General features: G+C 39.1%; 1 protein-coding gene across 11 annotated transcripts in view; it reads right to left on the bottom strand.

Moving 5' to 3' along the window:
- Positions 1 to 20316, bottom strand: part of FBXW11 (F-box and WD repeat domain containing 11) — a 68421-nt gene that overhangs the window by 14711 nt on the left and 33394 nt on the right. For 8 of the 11 annotated variants that reach the window (XM_030458974.1, XM_030458978.1, XM_030458972.1 and 5 more), the window contains 4 exons: positions 17508 to 17570; positions 16200 to 16425; positions 7599 to 7785; positions 6648 to 6738 (listed from right to left, as the gene is read on the bottom strand). In XM_030458974.1, the coding sequence (XP_030314834.1) occupies positions 6648 to 6738; positions 7599 to 7785; positions 16200 to 16425; positions 17508 to 17570 (567 nt within the window). Of the gene's footprint in view, positions 1 to 6647; positions 6739 to 7598; positions 7786 to 16199; positions 16426 to 17507; positions 17571 to 19954; positions 20041 to 20316 lie in introns of all 11 variants that reach the window. The other 3 variants (XM_030458970.1, XM_030458971.1, XM_030458969.1) reach the window with 1 other exon arrangement.

Here is a 20316-nt window from a genome sequence, read left to right as displayed (position 1 = left end):
GCACACCAGAAGCAGCTAAAATCCAAACCCTTGTTCTTCACATTCTCTCAAAGAGAAAAAGGAAAATCCCTCCTGACTGTGACAGGGGAAAGATGAAAGCAAAGAAATGCCATCAGGGTATAGAGAGCTTAATATTTCATTAATTATGAAGTTAAGAGACTTCCTTCTGAAGCAACCCACAGATGGATAAACACCTCAAAAGTAAAGAGCATCAGCATCTTCCTTGTGAGTGTCATCACTTCTATAAACCATGTTTAGGAGCCAAGTGCCAGTGGCAGGCATGTAGCAGCAGAGACAACTAAAACTCAGACTGGAGGAAAAAGTACTTGCCCTGTATCCACCATCCCCACCATCATCATTGAACACCTCTCAGTGGGGCAGGTGAAGAGTCCTGGCTGCAGGTGTGATATACCCAATTCCACATTCACCAAGACTTGAGCAGACCATCACCTGAGCCAGTGAACACATCGTTGGAAGAGAGCAGCAGGGAATGCAGATGTTTGTACCAACACTTGGAACATGCACTGCTACTACTGTTAGAACTCCAAACCAGCCTGCCATTATTTATGATACTCCTTTTACCATTAAGCATATTGCCCTTCCCTAGTAATAGTCTTAACCTTTCCATGAAAAAGCTGAACCAACAGATTCATGCTACACAACACTAGTTTTGGATTTTACTTTCACAGTGCTTTGAAACCTGGAGCTGCATGACACTCTGTCACTCACATAAGAACTGTTTGGTCTTGCAATTAGAATTTATCCACTAGTCATCTGGAAATGCAGGTTCTACTGCTCATGAAAAGAGTTTGTGCTTTCCACTACCAAGAGTTCTTCATATTTTAGATTATTCACAAATAAAGGTAAGTGAAAGTCCAGAAGAAAACAAAGTTACATGGGATAAACTATCACCACATTCCATGGGAAGAGGTAGGCAAAAATAACATAGGAAAAAATGCAAGGAAGTAAAGCTAAGTGAAGATTAATTTAAAACAGTGACCAACTCATTTTTGGTATTTACTTCATTTCATCCAAATGGAAGAGTTGCACGAGAATAAAAAGCACCTCCATGAAGAGTAACTGAAGCAAGGCCGACACAAAAAGAAATTGGGATAATCTACTAACAAATAACATATGCTAATGTTTGCAGATATATATGAATATAGTTAAAGTTGAGGCTGCATTTGGTTAATACAAGCAGCAAAGTCCACCTTCACACACACACAAAAAAATTAACAAAAAACACAGGATACTCAGGCTGTGTTTTGTAGAACAGTCTGAAACTGAAGTGAGGCCAAAAAGCTAGGATTGTGGACACTACACTGGCTTCCAGATCAGTCTGGGGTAAAATAACATTTTTAGTATGGACTTCAACAGCAGAGAAAAAGCCATAAACAGTGAAGTCCAAAAATCTAAACAACTTTAGAGAAGAAGGAATGGGAAACTCTCCCTAGCAAATGTTAAAATTAAATAATGATTTCTTGGCAGAACTTGAGACCTAAAAAATTAAGTTCCTAGTGTTTACAGCTGCTTAGATAAGATCCAAATGTAGACAATATAAATTGATTAAGTGCTGTCTCTTTCTGCATGTGACTGATCCAATACGTATGAAGCTACACAAAGGTCTACCAAGTAAAGCTACTCCTGAGTCTTACCACAGCTTGGTTGAACCCTTTCTGCAGCTGCATTCAAAAAGAACAGATTGACTTTACAATGCTGAGGTAGGTGAATCCAGACAGTGGAATACGCTCATGTCTTAAAGAGGAAGAGAGAAGACTTGCAGAATCTGCATTAAAGGCCACTGCCACAATGGGGATGTGGGAAACAGCTGTGGGAGAAAGCAGAGTACCACTGACTGCTCCAAACACAAGGTGGCATGTTCTCTGAGTGTCAAAGCAGTGTCTAACACCAGAGACAGCTTAGACAAAGCAGAGAAAAAAGGCAACATAAACTGACATTTCAGAGCTAGGGATAAGGGCCATCTCACTCCCCAGGGTGGTGGTGCTGCGTGATGGGCTGATGCAGACTGCACACAGTGCTGAAGCAAGATGACAAGAGACTTTGATTCTTCCCACAGATGAGGTGTAGCTGCATGGTGACCCTGTGCTCTGCCCCACACATCTGTTGGTGGATGCTGTCAAGAGAGAAGCTGCTGTGCTTGCCAACTTTGATCTGACCCGTATGGTTCTTTTTCCCCAGGGAGGAAGAAAATTGTCTTAACTCAGAAGAATCTGTAATAGGAGAATACAGATGATCACAGCAGTTGCTCATCCCTGAAAGCTCTGATGTCTGTACCAAGCACCAGCCCCAAAGCACGAGATCCCAAAAGACACTCAAGGGCAGCACCCGATTTTAAACAGGTGGTTACCAGACCCTGCCAGAGTAAAGGGGCATTCCAAGTGTTCCAGTAAATGCCTCTTTCCAATCTGCAGCAGAAAAATGTTAATCTCAATTTGCACATTTGTGGAGAAAAATAGGTGTGATGTTGGCAAAGGGAACAACAAAATTCAAGCCATGCTGGGGGCACTTCTAAGAAGACTTCTCTCCTGTTCAGATGCAAGAGTTGAGATCTGTGTTGGACACCACAGGAAGTTCATCCCTGCCTTCAAAGCCTCTCCTTTCCTTGGCCAGTTTGATTTTTAAGAAATGCCTTTTGGAAAATGCCTGTGGAGTAGATTTCAAAGGATGGCTGAAAAACCTCCTAGGCATATAATGCTGACCAGATTCTCCCCACACACACACATAAAATTTCTCCAGCATCATAATTAGAACAGTACTAAACAAACCCATTTCCCTCAGAAATTATAGGCTGCAACTTTTATAAACAAAGGTCTCCCAGTGCTGGCAGTGACACAGGGGGAGAGCTGACTTTTTCCCCTTTTCAAATTTTCCCAAGGTTTTAAAATTTCACTTCCAGTCCTAAAATCTGAACTTCTTCAAAATTCAGAAGAACACATGGCACGCAGTGCTTATCTGATTGCCTGGCACCACATTTTCCTGAAGTCTTCAGCATAATAACATTTTTATTCTCATCTTAATTAGGTGGACCTAAGTCTTCATGGAAACAAGATGAGGGCACTTGCCATGTGCCTAAAGATAAGGGGAACATTTATGAAATGAATCTTCTCAACTCATCACAAGAAACAGATTCTTGTGCTAATCCTGGGGGGAAAACTGAATAGTTGGCCAAGCTTCACAAATAATATGGAAAAAATCCAGGGACTTGGGGTTCTGGAATCAGCAATATTCAACTTCCCACACTGGCAACATGCCAATTCAGAGTTCCATGAAAGCAGCTGAGCTTCCCCACAAGGTTCTGGGATTGCACCCAGGCACAGGACACCCCACACCAACAACACCATCTCCATAAACAAGGTCTTGAACATACAGGTTCCCTTTTCCATGGTAAGTCCCAAATCAGGTTTTCCTTTTTTAAAAAGTTCCTCAAGAAGATTGGCAAGTCAACATCTGACTTGGAGACATGTAAAATTACTGGACCACCTCTTGTGAAATGGAACCTAATTAAATATTTGGCTTAACGGTTGACTGTAATTACCTCTTTCCAAGCATTTAGTTTCAGGTCTCTAAATGTCCTATGATTTTCAAATCCAATGATTTCAGAAGTGACATTTTGTTCCTAAAAAGTGCTTGGCTTGCAATGAACAGATACTGGCACTCACAAATTTTCAGAGAGACAGAGGAACCTCCCTTTGTCTGTGTTACCTTGCAGCTCACAACACTGTGGCTGCATGGCCCTTTGACCCAAAATGCAAATACAGCCCTAGGGAAAGAATTCAAATTTGCTATTTATCATTCCTCATTTTCCCTTTCAATTGTTAATTCAGGGTTTAGATTACTTTTCAAATTCTGCCAGTCAGTCCAAAGGAAGGAGTGCGTTCTCCTTTGAATTAATCTTTGCCCACAACTCAGTTTAGTACCAACTGCAGTAAAACAGTAACTCCTATCATTACAAACAGTCCAGCAGAATTTGGTTAATCTTTGTGCTCCACAGGTAGAATACCCAGTGACAAGATTTCTGTGCTCCATTTAATATATTTTACTGTATTTAAAAAAAAAAAAAAAAAAGCCATTTGGATACAAGATAAATATCTTGTAAAAATACTTCCATAATTCTATAAATGCTAATATAGCCTTTGGCTCATCACTAGCTCCCTGAACTCTGACTTTCTGACAGAAACAGGAAGATCTTATTTAAGGTCCAGACAAATATTTGAAGAAAAAACATTTTGGTATTCAGAGATACAAAAGATGATACAGAGATACAAAAGCTTCTGCACATTGCTTTGAAAAATGAAGGAACGGGAAAAGCAGAAAACTAAGAGCATGGCTTCAGGCTTAAAAACAGAATAAGGGGAGGAAAAAGTTAATAAGCACTCCTAATCTTACAGCTAAGTTTTGTATTACTCACCATCTACATTTTTAAACTGTGTTAAAAGCTTCTTTTGACAGTTCTTTAAGGGAAGCAATTTGTGAGAAGTGCTTTAAAGGGTGATTTATTAGAAAAACTTCAGTAAACTTTTGTAAGTGGAAGACTACTAGCAGGAACACTAACCCTACTCCAGGTTGGACACCTGGAAAACAGTGCTATTTCAGAAAGCCTAAAGGCAATATATGAACAGGGTAAAATTTGACATGGCACCAATCCCCCCATCCTTCTGCCTTCTCCCTGGAGCAATTTCAAAGAATGGGAAGTGGGAAGCGTGCCACCTAAGCAGTGACGCTGGAAGTAGCCACTGCTTTCCCAAGAAAGACTTCACCACTCCAGAAGAGCAGACACACATTTGTTTCTTGAATTTGAGCAAACAGAAGCTTAATTCTCCCTCTCTATTCTTGCATCCCTCTGAGTTCAAGACACACAGGAGCTTCCCACATGCCCCAGTAATATTTAGCATCCTTAAGGATAGACACTGCAGTGTAAGAGTAACCTGATTTCCAGGCAGTTTGGAATGGGCAGAAACTATGGCAACAGCTTCCAGTTTTATTCTTTACACACCTCAGAGAAGACAACCCTTTTCCCACTCTGATTACTCACATTGCTATTTTGAAGCTGTAGTGACACTGCCTGTTTTACACACAGCAGGCCCCGCTCTGACAGCCCCACCTCTGAGCTTGACACAAGATAACCCCTTACTCTGCCTGTTCTACATTTATCACCTCATCCACCTCATAATTATATAATGAAAAAATATGTGAAATAACAGACTGTGGCAGTCCAAAGGCTGAACAGCCTCAGAACACCTCTAAGGAATACTCACATCTCTAACAATAATTACCTCTGTGAAACTGTTCCACATATACCTAAATAAATTAGTTTGAGAAGAGTTAACATTAAAAATCTGAACTTTAAAATCTGAACTCTTGCAGTGTTCTACATCATCACAAGGGTCATCTTTTCACACTGCTTTTCACCTGTTTTCATGACTGAACAGTGCTAAAATTTTACAGAAAGCAAGAAAATATGGCATTAGGAGTTGTCCTTAATCCCATGGGTTTCTCATCACCACAATATCATTCTGTCATCCCTTACAGAGAGTAGACATCTCCCTTCAAATAATGTCAAGTGTATCATTCAGTTCACAAGGAAATACCAAGTTTGAGCTTATTTTGTGTAGTCTATGCTTCATGCTTTGTTCTTTATCTTTAAATGCTTATAAATTGTGTAGCAAGGTTTATAAAAGATATTTGAAAATTGGATGGTTTTCCAGCAGATACATTTTACAGATAGGTGAAGAGTTCTGAATAATTTTGTCCACTGAGTGCCAAGCAACACAAACTCACATTTGCCATAGCAGGATGATTTGTTCACATCTGCCTTAAAAATCAAAACACGTTTCCCCACTAATGAATTTCAGACCAATAATTCCACATCTATCACACAGTTAAAATAAATACATTGCAGCCTATGGTGTAACTTAAAGGGTTTTGTGGTGGGTACACAGCAAAATGAGCAAGATTTTCTGTTGGTGGGTAGAATACTAAGATGATCCCAATTTATCAGAAACACTTTAGAAGAACTGAGCAAGCCCAACTTTTTAACTCTTGAACAAGATAAGCAATATTTTATATCAAAGAAAAGAATAAACATTGCTACAGTCTTTTTACCAACAACACCCCTACTGTGTTTATCACTGCAGGACTGATTGTTGTCATCAAACCACTGGAAAAAGCTTTCCATCCCCTGGAGAAAGCTGTATTTGCAACCATGACTGCTTTAGAAGCAATCAGTTACTAAATGAGCAGCATTTTAAAAGATCAGTGTTAAAGGCATTGACCCCTAAGATCACTTTCTAAGTGAGCATCACCAGTACATCAGAACATACAGCAATATGTGGAATTATTTTGGAGTAGTAAAACAGCTATTTTATTAAAATCATTGTCCCAGAAGAGTTCCAAAAATCTTCAAAGGCAAAAAAGATTGTTTTAACACTTAGAAGGATCATGGTAATGCACGTACTGTAGCAGAAAGTTGCTGAAGCTATTTTTATATTGTCTAAGAGGCAGAGCTCACAAACGAGTTGTGATACACATGACACACTCGATTGCTCCAACATTCACCATCTTTGAAACTCTAAAAACATGCAATATTATTTCTTCTGCAGACATTACATATCAGAACACATACCTACCTCTATATCCTGTATTATTTTTGGGTATAAGGACCTGTAAAATGAATTTGGGGGGCCATCTGTTGGTCTGTTTTTAAACAGGTACTGATCCCTAGAAAGAACCAGAAACATATTTTTCAAATTACCACAAAGAATCCAAACTTTAAAGGAATTAAAAATCTGCGAGGCACAAAACCTTATGACACATTCTCACAGAACACTTGTAAGTATTTTTAGCATTGCTGCTACAATCCCTTGTGACTTTACAATTTGACAGCTGTATTTAAAGTGTCCAAGACTAAAAAGGCAACAGGTGTTTTCCTTATGGTTTTCCAAGTCAGGATTCATTGCTTCCTAAGGGTTTTTTTAGCCAGTGGAGTGTCTTCTTCCTCTTGCTCTTTAAAATATGCTTTGCATTTTCTTAGGCACACCACTAGGGAGCACAGAAAAGCAGGTTTCCAGAGCAGAACACCTCATCACTTCAGATCATGGAAAGAACAGAATAACTTCACTGTCACAAACATCAGTGGTGAGCTCTTTGTGATAGGCTTCTATAGCCCAATTGGCTATTCTGAATTTTCACAAGATAAGATTTTATTGTAAGTAATTTGTTTAAAAAAAAAAAAAAAAAAAAAAAAAAAAAAAAAGACAGAAAGAGAAAATCCCTTCAAAAGATTCTAACTGTTCATTCTCTCTGCAAAAAAACAATTACACATTTGAAGATTGAGCTACCCTAAGGAAAGCAAGTGTTTACAGAGATTGGTGGTCAAAGGGACAGGGAACAAAGTCAAAGCTGTTGGGGGAGCTGACAGCTTTCACTGCAGTACCAGACAGCCAATAGTCCATGGTAGAGATAAGATCTCAGTGAGACCCATTTACTATAAGCTTACTTTTTGGCAGAGCTCATGATAAGGAAAATGTGTGAAGAAGCACGCTGTAAAAAGTGAATTTAGTGATTGTCAAGGTACTTACCAACCCCTTCTTTCTGAAAGTCCCTTCCATAGCGGATCTGTGCGTACCATTCTTTCAATCAATTTTTTCCATAGCATTCCCTCAGAGATGACTCTCTGCCATTCCTTACATACCAGCTCTGCTGCACAGAGTGATCTGGCATCAAGATAGGAAAGGATGTTTTCTGCTATGTGATCTAATCCTTGCTCTACAAAGAAATAAAGGCAATTAAAATGTCAATCCCTTCACAATAAACTACTAAACAAGCTTTGCAACACATTTAGAGAAAGCTAACACAGCTTTAAGGCACTGAAGCAACATGATAATTAAATTATCATACCAAGAAGCACTACCTACCCGTTAGCCCAAACAGTTACAACAAAATGTCTGCAACTCTTTACTCCTTTTCTGCCTCCTGGACTGTCCCATTTCCACAGACTGAGCACAAACCAAAGCTCTGCACAGCATGCAAGCAGCAGAAAGCATCCTGCTGCTTCTGGGCACAGTCTATGAGCATATAATGCACAGGGCTACCTGATACAAAGAGAATATCACTGTCGAGCAGATGTTTAACTAAGCAGCAGTAAGAAAAAAATTAAAATATTGATTCTTTTACTATCCCCTTACATATAACAATCGATAATTCAACTCATCAGAAGACAGGACTCCACAGGAACAAATGCAGACATATCCAGTAGAAACATGAGCAAAGATGCTACAAAAACTTTCTTGCAAGGACATCTTTCCTATTTAAGCTCTTACTATAATGAGTGCCAAGGCCTCTCCTGAATTTTGTCCTGGACTCTAGCGGCAGTAAAGCCACCATGCCCTGCAGCCTGGCATGGGAAGGAGAAATCAATGAGCCTGACAGTAATTCATCAATTGTAAATAATGCTTTAACACCTAAGGCAGTTATCCTTATTGAGGGTTTATTGTCACTAGGCTCCATACTTAGAGAAATTACTACTGAATTACTTTGATTTGAAGCTGGGGGTTCTGAAGCCTCTCTTCAGCTACAGAAAAAAAAAATCAAGAGGGACACGTTTTCTGAAACAACTTCAAGTTGAATAAACCAGGCTGTAACATTCAGCACCACATTTATTTTGGGGCCAAAGGAGGCAACTGTTTCTAGTATGAGAATCAGTAAAGAAACCTCAGGATCAGCAGGAGTCAAGTAACTCTCAAATAATGAGAGGTGACAGTTCACCTCCTGCACTGTGAATTCCAGTGCAAAGTAAATGTAATTTAGCTGCACAAAGATTTTCCAATGTAATTATAAGCACAGCACAAGCAAATTCCCCATTAAAACAACATTATTCCATATGAAAGTCCTCTAGTGGTACCAAGATAGCCCAGAAACAACATCCACCTACATGACTGATGTTCTCCTTGCACCTGCAGGGTGAGGTGTGTTGGTCATCGAACAAAAATTTTTAGTGGGCTGGGGAATCACTGACTTTCCTTATGAAAATCCCAGCTGCCAGAAGCAGCTTATTAACCCCTGTGATCCTTTTATATCAGGGCAGAGTGACTATTGATGTATTCAATGCATTCAACTTGCCAACAGAAGTTCAATATACCAGAACTGAAGTCCTGCCCATTGATCCAGGTCTGGGTAAGGCAATGTCCTGGGATTTATTATTTCATAAGTACCAGTTAATACTTATCCAAAACCACTAGGTACTTCAGCTGAAGCAGACAGAAAGAATAAGCACATGAATAAAGATGATTGATCGAGTAAGCTGCCACCACAGATCTAACAAGACATAAACCAGTTGGAACACTGCATGGTTGTGCCCATGGTCTTTGCCTAGACCTGCTCTCCTGCTAAGGGTGTTAAGATTAAAAATCATGATAGTGTTGGGGAAGGGTACCAACACGTTAGAAAACATACTTGCACTATATTTAAAATAGCAACCAAACTCTTCTTGTTCCTGTTCCAACCTCAGCATCACTGGTCTCACAAAAAAAACATTGGTAAGTCTGTTACTTATTTCAAAGAAGCAATTTTGCCCAAAAACTAAATCAGAAATCTGGAATAACTCCATTTTTGTGAATAGCACATGCTAGTTGGCCAAGCATGAAATAAATCTTTCAAACTGGGAGATGACAACCTTTTTAATTTTCCACTTTATCTCATGACAGCCCACTTCAGGTTTCAAATAATCCTGGGTGAAAAAAAAAAAAATCAAAGTACTGTTGCTTTTAAAGACTTAAGAAACTGAATTCTTAGAGTCTTCCACTGCATGCTAAATTTGTATGGCCTTCATAAAAACAAGCAGCAATAGGAGAAACACATATAGATGAAGAGCATGCGTCCATTTCTTCTACTTAATTTACAGAACTATAAAAAGGCTTTCAAGAATGGTGAAAGCTCCTAAAATGTAAACTGAGTTTATACAGATTTTTCAACACCAATCATCATAGATTCAAATAAACAAAAGGAGGTCCAAATAATTGGTGGATCTCAAATCTAAACCCTCTCCTAACAGTATTAAGCCTCAGAGCAGCTTTGACCTGCACCAACTCTTACATCAGGTTTGAAGAACACACGAGGGCACTAAAATACATCATAAAAGAAGTCCTTGGGTCTGCTGCATTCTGATCTTTCTAGTGAATTATAATTTTGAGATTCTAAATACTGTGTTCTCAGGATATATTTATATTACTGCCATGTTATGTGATCTGATGCAGTTCTCAAGGTTTTCCTGGAAAATAAAATCATCAGAAGGTCATTTTCAAGAGTCAGTTTAATACCATGAATCCTTGGCTATCAAGAGGGCAAGCTAATTCATTGTGCAAAGTGGAGGACACAGATAGATAAAAATAAAGAAAACAAATGGGTCTGCTAAGTAGGCACTCCTCTGACTTTTAAGGTTGCAGGTGTGACAAACAGGGCACTTGCAAACTCGGTATTAGTAGAGGAGCACACCAATATTCCTCTCTAGAAGGTGTTTAAGGCTCCCTTTTTGCTTCCCCATTCTCCTTTCAACAGCCATTATACAGCATCTGAGCTCAGATCCCCCTCCTCTCCCTCTCCAGAGTACTACTAAGTCAGCATGTTCACTGTTCTCCCACCACATGGACTACAGTTCAGGGCTAAAGGCTATATTCAGGGCTAAAGGCTATATTCACCTCACACAGGGATATTTAGTCAAATTAATGAGTAATAAAAGAGACTGTAGTGCTACAAAAGGAGAGAAATGGTAATTCAGTTCAACCAGTATCAGGCTACTATGTTTCAATAAAAACTAATAAAAATATAAATTTTTATTATTTTACTAATAAAAATATAAAAATGAATGATTGCAACATTTGGAAGTAGCTAGGAGATATGAAGAGTAAACATGAAAGTAATTTAAACTAACAGACCTAGAAATTATTAGAAAATGTAGATGCTCTGAGCCAACAGTCTTTCTAAAAAATGTGGCACAATGCCAAGAGCACTGATGTTTGCCTTACAGTTCTCCCACGGATAGAAGGATGCTGTCCTGCTTGTTCCACATGAAAAGCATTTTTAATCAGTAGTGGCATGGCAGAAGAGCAGAGGCACACATCAAACTAACCTTTTCAGATCACCTGAATTCCTCTTGCTTAGCAGAAAAACACTCTCCAGCTGTATTTGGGTTCCAAAAAGGCCAACAGCACAAGATGGCTGGTGGCAGACAAATTTTTCAGTGTCTGCACTTTTAAGGTGTAACATTATTTACTCATACACCTGTGAGGTTGATTGAGCAAATAAATAACAAGAAGTTCACCAAATAAACAGGCTGCAGGGCCAAAGGCTGTCCCCTTGCGAGCACATTTTGGTCATAACATCAAAATTTCTCTCTAGTGGTCATAAAGATGGGATGGCAGGATCTGTGCTAAACAGATATTGACAAGCTATTGGATGCTTTTCTCATTCCAAAGTTGAGAAGTATAATTTAGCATAATTCACATTCACTCAGTAAAACAACCATCACACACATAAACTGATGTTCTTAGGAGGGGGAAACTTTACTTGATTAAAAGCATTTAATCAAACCACAACTCTGCACCTACTTCGATCTTAAGGAAAGATTACAGGACAAAGGAGCCATGCTGGCAATTATGTTTCTAACAACTTGCTTGTGGCTCTGAGAAATTTTTGAAATGTGAAGATTATGAACATGGCAGGTGTAAAATGAACTGCCAAGGAGGACAGTGACAGACAAATAGATTATGTCCAAATGATGTTCATCCACAAAAGAATTTTTTGAAAGTTTGCCTGTTACTGCCATTTCCTGACAATAAACTAGTAATTGTCCTCCCCCCCAAAAAAGAGGTACTTTCTAATAAAAAAGCTACACTGCAAAGCACCCTTAGAACTCAACAACTGTATGGTTCTGTGGGGTTTTGTTCCTATAGGTTTTGGTATTTACCCCTACTCTAATGTACCTGATCTTTCAGAAGCCACTGAACAGGTCAGCTTGAAAGAGGAGCTTGAAATGTCTTTCACGATTAGGACTACTTCATCACTTGCTTTTTCTGGTAGCAGGAAAGTTATTTTGAACCAAGTACAAACACCTCAGGAGTTTGATACACAGCATACAGAATATTCTACCAGTAGAAATCTGTATGTTGCATCTTAAATTCTTTGTGCAGAGTACGAATGTAACTGCCAGGTAAGTAGTTTCAGAGAAACTCGATATAGATTACTACATTGAGACTACTAAAAAGTGTTTGGATCACAGTCAAGATGGTAGATAGCACACCCCAGGGCTTGCTTTCTAACCTAACACCTTTTAGCACGAGGCAAACAGGAGCGTTGAAGCCCATGGTTTTATGACTTCCTGTTTAGAAAATGAGAGTGATGTCCAAGTCATAGAATGTGTGTACTCATCAACTTACGTCCAATTTGTTTTAGTTTTCTTTTTCTTGTGAAATACTCTGAAAAGAGAGTTCTTCAGATTAAACGCAGGTGTGCAGAATTTAAGAAAAATTAAACACAACAAAGCAGGAACATCTTGCAATTATTCAGTCTTTCACACAACTGCATTTGAAAGTGCAGTGAAGACCCTCTGTTAAACAGCTGCCAAAATATGGATCCAAAGCCACCTCTCATGCCTCAAGTCTGGAGACACAACCCAAATGACCAGGGTACCACCACCAAAAAGCTCAGCCTTCCCCCAGAGGTCAGCTGCCATTTCTGGCTGGAACTATCATTACATATGGAGAGACAAAACCCCAGTGACAAGTGCTCAGCTTGGTTTTATTCACTTCACTAACCCAAGGGCTTTTCAGACTCTTGAGTGCAGTGCAACCCCAGTACCAAATGCTCATTAATGATCAATTAAACTAAACAAATGCAAACTGTAATCAGTTACCACACCTCCAGGACAACAGTAACATCTACAGGGATGCAGATCAGTCTGGGACTCAGCACTTGGAACACATGCAGCCTGCTCATTAGAAAGCCAATATTTCATTGAGTTTTAAGGATCATATGCAAATTACTGGGCTCTTTATTAATATGTAAAAAAGCCTTCTTTATTAATCTGCATAATTTTCGCTGTTGTGTATAACCCTGGTTGCAGTTCTAACCAGGTTTTTAAAAAGTCAGAAATAAGTGTTTTCTGATGTTAGAATACAGAAACTTTGTCTCCTATGACTGCATAAGCACTCAAAGTTGCAAACTGAACACAAACATAAATGCTTTGCCACCAGGTTTGCTCTTAAGATTTTTACTGCTTGCAGAAGTGTGCAGATTTAAACTGCTTGCATTTAAAAAAAGCCAAGTAAACATTGTAATTAACATTGTAGGAACACATCCAGAGCACTGATAGATAAGACACACCACAATTATTTCAGACATCATGCAGGACTAAACTTGAGTCACATTAAGGTCTGAAATAGCTGCATGTACCTATTTCACATTAAAAGATAACAGTTTTATAAACAGTTTCTGAAATAGGTACTAAAAGCTGCCAAGTTTGTTTTGCGAAATACATCTAGCATTTATTGGTGCACTTTACAAAACATTACTCCCAACTCTTATGCCTCTACAAGAGCTTTTGCAGTTTTATAGAAAATTGTGAAAAATTACAGCTGCTGTAGATTATAAGTACCAGACAAAGGCTTAGCTGAATTTCACTTATAAATTAAAACAATTAAAATCTTCATGGATTTCAAAGTTCAATGTGTAAATATCACTTTGTCTGAAAATGAGACCCAAACGTGGGATGTCAGCTCTGCAAAACTGACTAACATTAGATATGAAACAGTCATTTAGATCATGGAACTGTACAGGCTTTTATTATTTTAGAAACCAACTTCAAAAGAAGCCTGGCAGGGTTTTAATTGCCTGACTCAGCATATGGTTCTTTAACAGTTTTAACACACAGAGCAGATAGGAAAGGAACTTTCTTTCCTAATCAAGGGTGACAAAGTAATGCTAAAGGGTCAACATTGTAATTCATTCAAGGAAAGGGCACATGTTGGAGGTGATCATGCGAGGAATATTAACAACTTTAAGATAATTAAAAGAACTGAATGTAAAAAAGTTGACATAAATTATTCTTGATACTATGCTGTCCCATGTAGACCACTCTTTTCAGAGTTGTTTTTTACATGCTAAAGGATTGGCAGATGGATCACAATGATGAGTTCAGGCTGCTGAACCACTTGATCACTGGAACCTGCAGAAGCTGACACAGCTACAGCTGGGCAGACCACAGGATGGTGATTGGTACTGAAGGAAAGAGCCCAACTACTGCCTAGCTTGTAACTACTAAGCATTCTGCCACCACTTACAGAGAAGCAAGCCAGAGTTACCACTTTCAGCAAAGGGACAATAGATGCAATTATTTTTTTTCCATTTTTACTGAATTCTGAGTGTAAAATCAGGCGGTAGCAAGCAAAAACTATTCCCATTTAAAACAAAGGAATTTTACTTCTTTAAGACAAGTGTAACTATCCTTTAAACAATAGCACTTTTATCTTTTATTGTGATCTTAGTCCAATGCAGGATTGTTTTCAGTTGACTCCCATCAAGCTCTTGAGTAAATGTATACAGACATTCTTCAAACAAATTACCCTTTAGGAAAGGCTGAGCATGGGAACAGTTCCAAATATTTACCTCTTCAAAAGCAACAAAAGTTGTAAATATAAAGATTTATTAATATATACAAACATGGCATGAATAAGTGCCAGCTTACGCAGCTCCCAGAAATTTCCTAGGAATATATTGGAAAGAACTGTGTATCATTCTGGTACCAACCCCGAGGCATCAAATAAAAGCAAAGACAATATAATTATAACTGAAGCTCATAGTTGAACATGATGACCATGATTATCTATTTCTTTTCTATTTATTTAATGCCAGATATTGTCCCTAGAGAAAAAAAAATTCAGTATTTTGAAAACAAGCTGGAGGAAACATCCATACAACCTAAAGGAGACAGCTCTCCAGTCCAAGTGTGAGGCACATTTTTGTGTTTGGCCACACAAACTAAATCTTCTACATAATAACTTCTGTGACATGGAGGTATGCGGGAAAGGGCACTCCTTGACTTTTACATTTTAAGCCTGTTTATTGAGAAAATAGAGCACATAGAAGGATCCGTATCACCCCAAGCTCTCTCTTCTACTCCAATTAGTGAGAAGCTAGTTTCAACCACAAGTGAGACAAAATCCCATCACCTCCAGAAGTTGAATTCTTCCAGGTGTTGTGAACATGTTGCAGTTCCAGAGAGAACAAAGGCCCAGCCACATGCAGCCTGTCCCAGAAACCAGTCATGTCTTAGAATAGGTCCTGGGATAACATCCACAGACTCCACAGTTACTGCAGGTGGGAATCTCTCCTATCAGACTGCCAGTGGCACACAGAATATTTTGACACAGAATATTTCATGCTCATTTTCCACTCTGGAAACAATGTCCACACATTTACCTTTCAAAGAATCAAATTCATCATTCTCCCCAGCAGCAAATATCCAGGGATACAATTCCTTCCAGAAATTAATGGAAAAATACATGTAATTTACCAGGAGATGGAAACCTAAAGATTTCATATTCAAAGTACTGACACATGTTTCCATGGATGGGTGGCAGGAGAGGTTCTGAGCCACTGAAGGAATCATAGTTGGACTATACCATAAAAACCTGCAAGTGCTCTTGCTTTTTAGTCATCAAAGAAGATCAGATAAACTAGATTCACTCATCTAAGCAGGAAGATTTTTAGTCAAGATTGGGAAACTCAGAACAAAACTAAAATGCAAAGACTTCACAAATGAAAACACCTTTCTGGTATCTTCTACACCTATGGCATTTGTATGAAAGAAGAACTCAGACCTGAGCTTGCAGAGACACAACTTTTGTAACAACTCAGTCCCAATTTAAACATATATTCTTCAGGATATGCTACTCACAACCACCTTTACTTGGAACAACACTGGCATCCAGTGGCCAATTCAATTAATCACAGAAATGAATGACTTCAGCAACACTCTTGCAACTCATTTGACTAGGAAGAATCACTTTTTTGATAAGAAATAATCTAAACCTGGAGAATGTTCTGGAAATCTTGCATACACCCCAAAGTACTGAACAAACAAACAAAAAAGTATAAATACACCTCTTGTAAAATAAGTATTGATTTACCTGGTAATGCAGTGATGAAGTCCCGTTGTAACATGGGCTTCAAGTAAGAGTTAATATGTCCATGCTGATAGTGACACATTCGTGAAATAAGGTGTTCCACAAATTCAACTTGATCTGATTCAGACCACTGGTCAAAATATTTAATACACAAGTCTTTTTCCTTCTCGTAGTTTCCTTCTGATGGTCTTTTTCTTGAGACAATCACAGATGAAGTTCCATTACTTATCTGTTTTTAGAAAAGGAACATCAGTATTTAAAAATAAACAAGAATAAGAACAGCTTTATAAGAACTCTCATGAGGGAGAAAATGTGTGAAGTTTGAACGAAATAATCAACAGAATTAAATTTTAAATTTTAAAATAAATTTTTAAAGCTAACACACCTTTTGTCTTTCACAGATAAAAGATGAACCTTGCTCACAATTACAGTTACTTCTCACATTGAAACACTGTGATTTGCTTATAGCTCTCACTATTTCAACAGCAAGGAACTTAATTCTTTTCTTACAACAAACTTTTCTGGATCAAACCAGTGGTTTCTGCTGTATGCTGCAGTTTGCCTCTACTGCATAATGCAGTCTGCCTCCACAAATGATTTATACATGATCCAGCAGTTAAAGTAATACACATTTAGAGACATGACAAAGTTGGGTATTAATAGTCCAATTAACACAAAAATTCAAGACCCTCATGTCAGTGTTGAATTTCTTGTCCATCAACAAAAACTGGTAATTACAGGAGGTTGAGGGCTTGTTTTGTCTTAACTGGTGTCAATGTTTGGGAGAGACATAAAAACATCATTAAAACTCTGAAAGCTTTAGCTAGAAACACTGATGCTACAAAGAAGAACACCCCAGGACTTACTGCTAATTACTAAGTAGAACCAAAGATTGATGACAGGCTCTTCTGAGCCCTTCAGGAGACAAGAGGGCTGCTGGGGAACAACTGCCAGCTCTCTGCAATATTCCCAAACTTCTTCAAAGCAAATTGGTTGCAATTCCTTGCCATGTGAAGGGATTGAATATTTCCCTCTAAATGACAGCCACGTGCTCAGGAAGGTTGAAGAGTATTCCCAAGCACCCGTTAAATGCAGAATTGTCTTTTCAAGGTCAGCATAAACTACAAAATCTGAGAAGATCAAGTAATTTCTGAAGTATTTCACATCAGTGTCATCCTTCACTTGCAGGCTGAGCTGATTTCAGGTTGATACAGTCAACTACATATAAGGATGATTATGCAGACACAAGTTTCTCAAACACAGGAACATATGAAAAGATGGCAACTCTTTCCACACCAGTGTTAGTCTTACCTGCCATAGGGTATTTTTCTTTGGAGACTCGTCTTCATTCTGATCCTCCATTACTGATGTGTTCTAGGGAAAAGATAAAAGAATTTTTACTTCAATTTTTACTCTATGGCAGCCCCTTATTCTACAAACATTACGAAAAGCAAAACAACTGAACAGATAAAATTAATTTTCCCAGTGAATGGGATTATCAAAAATTTCTGGCCACAAAACCTGGTTATTATAAACAAATTCCCCTTTTAACTGACATGTTTATCAATCCCATTTACTGTAAAGATAACTCCCCAACCCCTCTTCAGTTTCCTTTGACAGGTTTTCATGCAGCCTTTCAACGCTTTTCTAACTGGGAAATAAATTCACTTTCATCCTACTCAAGCCAAAATAATTAAACCTGTCAAAGCAATCAACTAGCACTTTCTGCCAAAGTTAAATTGAATATGTCTAGTTAAAAAAAAAAAAAAAAAATCACTATGCTACTTACATGCAACAGAGCATGAATTGTTTTTCCAGCTCTATCTTATGACAAGGAGAAGGGACTGTTCTCTGCAGAATGCCTCTGTAACTCACTGCCACAATCTGTATCCTATAACCCTTGGCAGTCACTAACTTTCTTCACCCCAACTTAATTACAGTGCTCTCCCCACATCATAACTCCTCCTCCCTACTGTTTCCTTCCCTTTTATTCCAGAATGAGATGCAAGAACTTCTACAAATGTTCAGCTGCAAATGTCTTTTAGAGCTTACCTCAGTTCTTCAACATCTTTCACTTCCCTTCTTGTTTTTTAATTATCTGCTCCCTTCTGCTATCCATACCCCAATTACCCTCCGTTTCTACCTACTCACTGGTACCCCTCTGGGCCACCACTGCTCATTTAGCTTTCCACCAACCCTGTAATTTATGCCCAGGAGATAACGGCCTCACTGGCAGAGGTGCTGTTGTGAAAAAATTAATGTCTTTAATCCTCATCTGTATTTATTGCAGCCTTCTTCCTCTCTACCAGCTGTCTCAGCAGAAAGAGGAACAATGCATTCAAGTAAAACACATGATGGAATAAGTCACACAATTCCGTCACTCTTGCCACCATGGATTATGGGATTAACCCCTTCACAACTGTATCCAACCTCCATTCAAAATGCGATTCCACCTCACAAGCACTCACCACTTCACCTCCTCTTTTTGGCATAAGGGTTGTACTGCACTGAAATCAGAAATTTTTAAAAAGTAACAGCATTAGCCCTCCAGGCCTTGCTCCCCTGCCTGACTCCAGTGCTTTGTCTGAACTTCACCTTGAACCCTTTTCTGCCTTACAGGTAGGCATGGAAAAACATGCAACATGCAGACAAAAGATTACACTATGGAAACTGCATCCATGGGGTGATGGGAAAACTCCACTCTGGCTGATTATGACTCAACTAACAATCATAAATACAAGCCCAAAAGATGGCTTGAGGGTAAACCAAAAATGGCCAATGGCAGTAAAGGTTTTGTATGCTTTATGTGTGTGTATATATATATATGTGTATATATATATATATATTAGTGCCTCTGGATGTACATCAAACTGTAACACTGGAAAAGCAAATCACCTCTTCCACATTTTCAAACTGATGGTCTCAAAATCCATTCCAGTCACTGGGAACTACACACTGCTCATAACCAGCACCAAATGATGCTCTCCCACAGGACACTGCCACAAGAGGGAGCACAAATTCGCTTTATTTCTGTCTTCATCACTTAATATGGGGGCCAAGGGCAGGGGGGCAGATTGCATACATGCTAACTCAAGAGTCTGATGTGTCTCTAAACCACTAAGTCTCTTAATTGAAGAGTAAAATATGAGAAGTGGATCCCGTCCTGTTGTCTGGAAGAAGCAATTAGACAACTCTAATCTGTCCTGTACATCCATAGCACTTGGCCAAAGAATAACTTCAAAATTCCTGACAGCTGGTGTCACTTCTCCTTGCTGGGGAAGGCCTCCTGCTCTTATGCAAGAAGGAAGATAGGCATCTACAAGCTCAACTCTCCCCTTCATCATGCTGCTGCTCCCTTCTCTCAACCTCTACCTTGTTGTTTACCCCACACACCCTCTACAGAAACCTGCCTCGAAGTTTTCCCAAGCTGCTTTAAAGTGGATGTTCCTCTGCAGGTCTGCTGATAAACAACATCAAGACCTGATAAAGTGATGAGCTCTCACAGAGTGACTGCCAAGGCCATGGAGCCCCAACAACACAACTGACCTGCACTTGCCGGTTCTCAATCACAGAATGATTGGGGTTGGGAAAGACCTCTGTAGATCAGGATCAGCTAGAATAGATCGCAGAGGAACATATCCAGACAGGTTCTGAATGTCTCCAGAGACTGAGACCCCTCAACTCCTCTGTGCAGCCTGTTTCAGTGCTCTGTTACCTTCACAGTAAAGAAGTTTTTCATTTTGTTTAGGCTTAACCACCTGTGTTCCAGTTTGTGCCCACTGCCCCTTGTCCTGTTGCAGGGCACCACTGAGAAGAGTCTGGTACCATCCTCCTGACACAAGCCCTGTATGTATAGATAAGCATTGATGAGATCCCCCCTCAGCATCCTCTTCTTCAGGCTAAAAAGACTCAGCTTTCTCAGATTATCCTCATTTCATTCCTCATGCTCCACTTCCCTCATCACCTCAAGATTCTGCAAGAAGAGGATTGATTTTTCACCCCCACAACCACAAGAGCCTAGCAGCTTCTCACAGTGGAAGTGTAACTTCTAAATACTGTCAATTCATCCTGTTTTTTTCCAGAAATTCTTGTGAAGTTGCTCACAGCTCTTGTAAAAGTA

The sequence above is a fragment of the Calypte anna genome, chromosome 13 (assembly GCF_003957555.1).
Source record: "Calypte anna isolate BGI_N300 chromosome 13, bCalAnn1_v1.p, whole genome shotgun sequence".
Classification (NCBI taxonomy): domain Eukaryota; kingdom Metazoa; phylum Chordata; class Aves; order Apodiformes; family Trochilidae; genus Calypte; species Calypte anna.
This window is presented reverse-complemented; position numbering and strand designations above follow the sequence as displayed.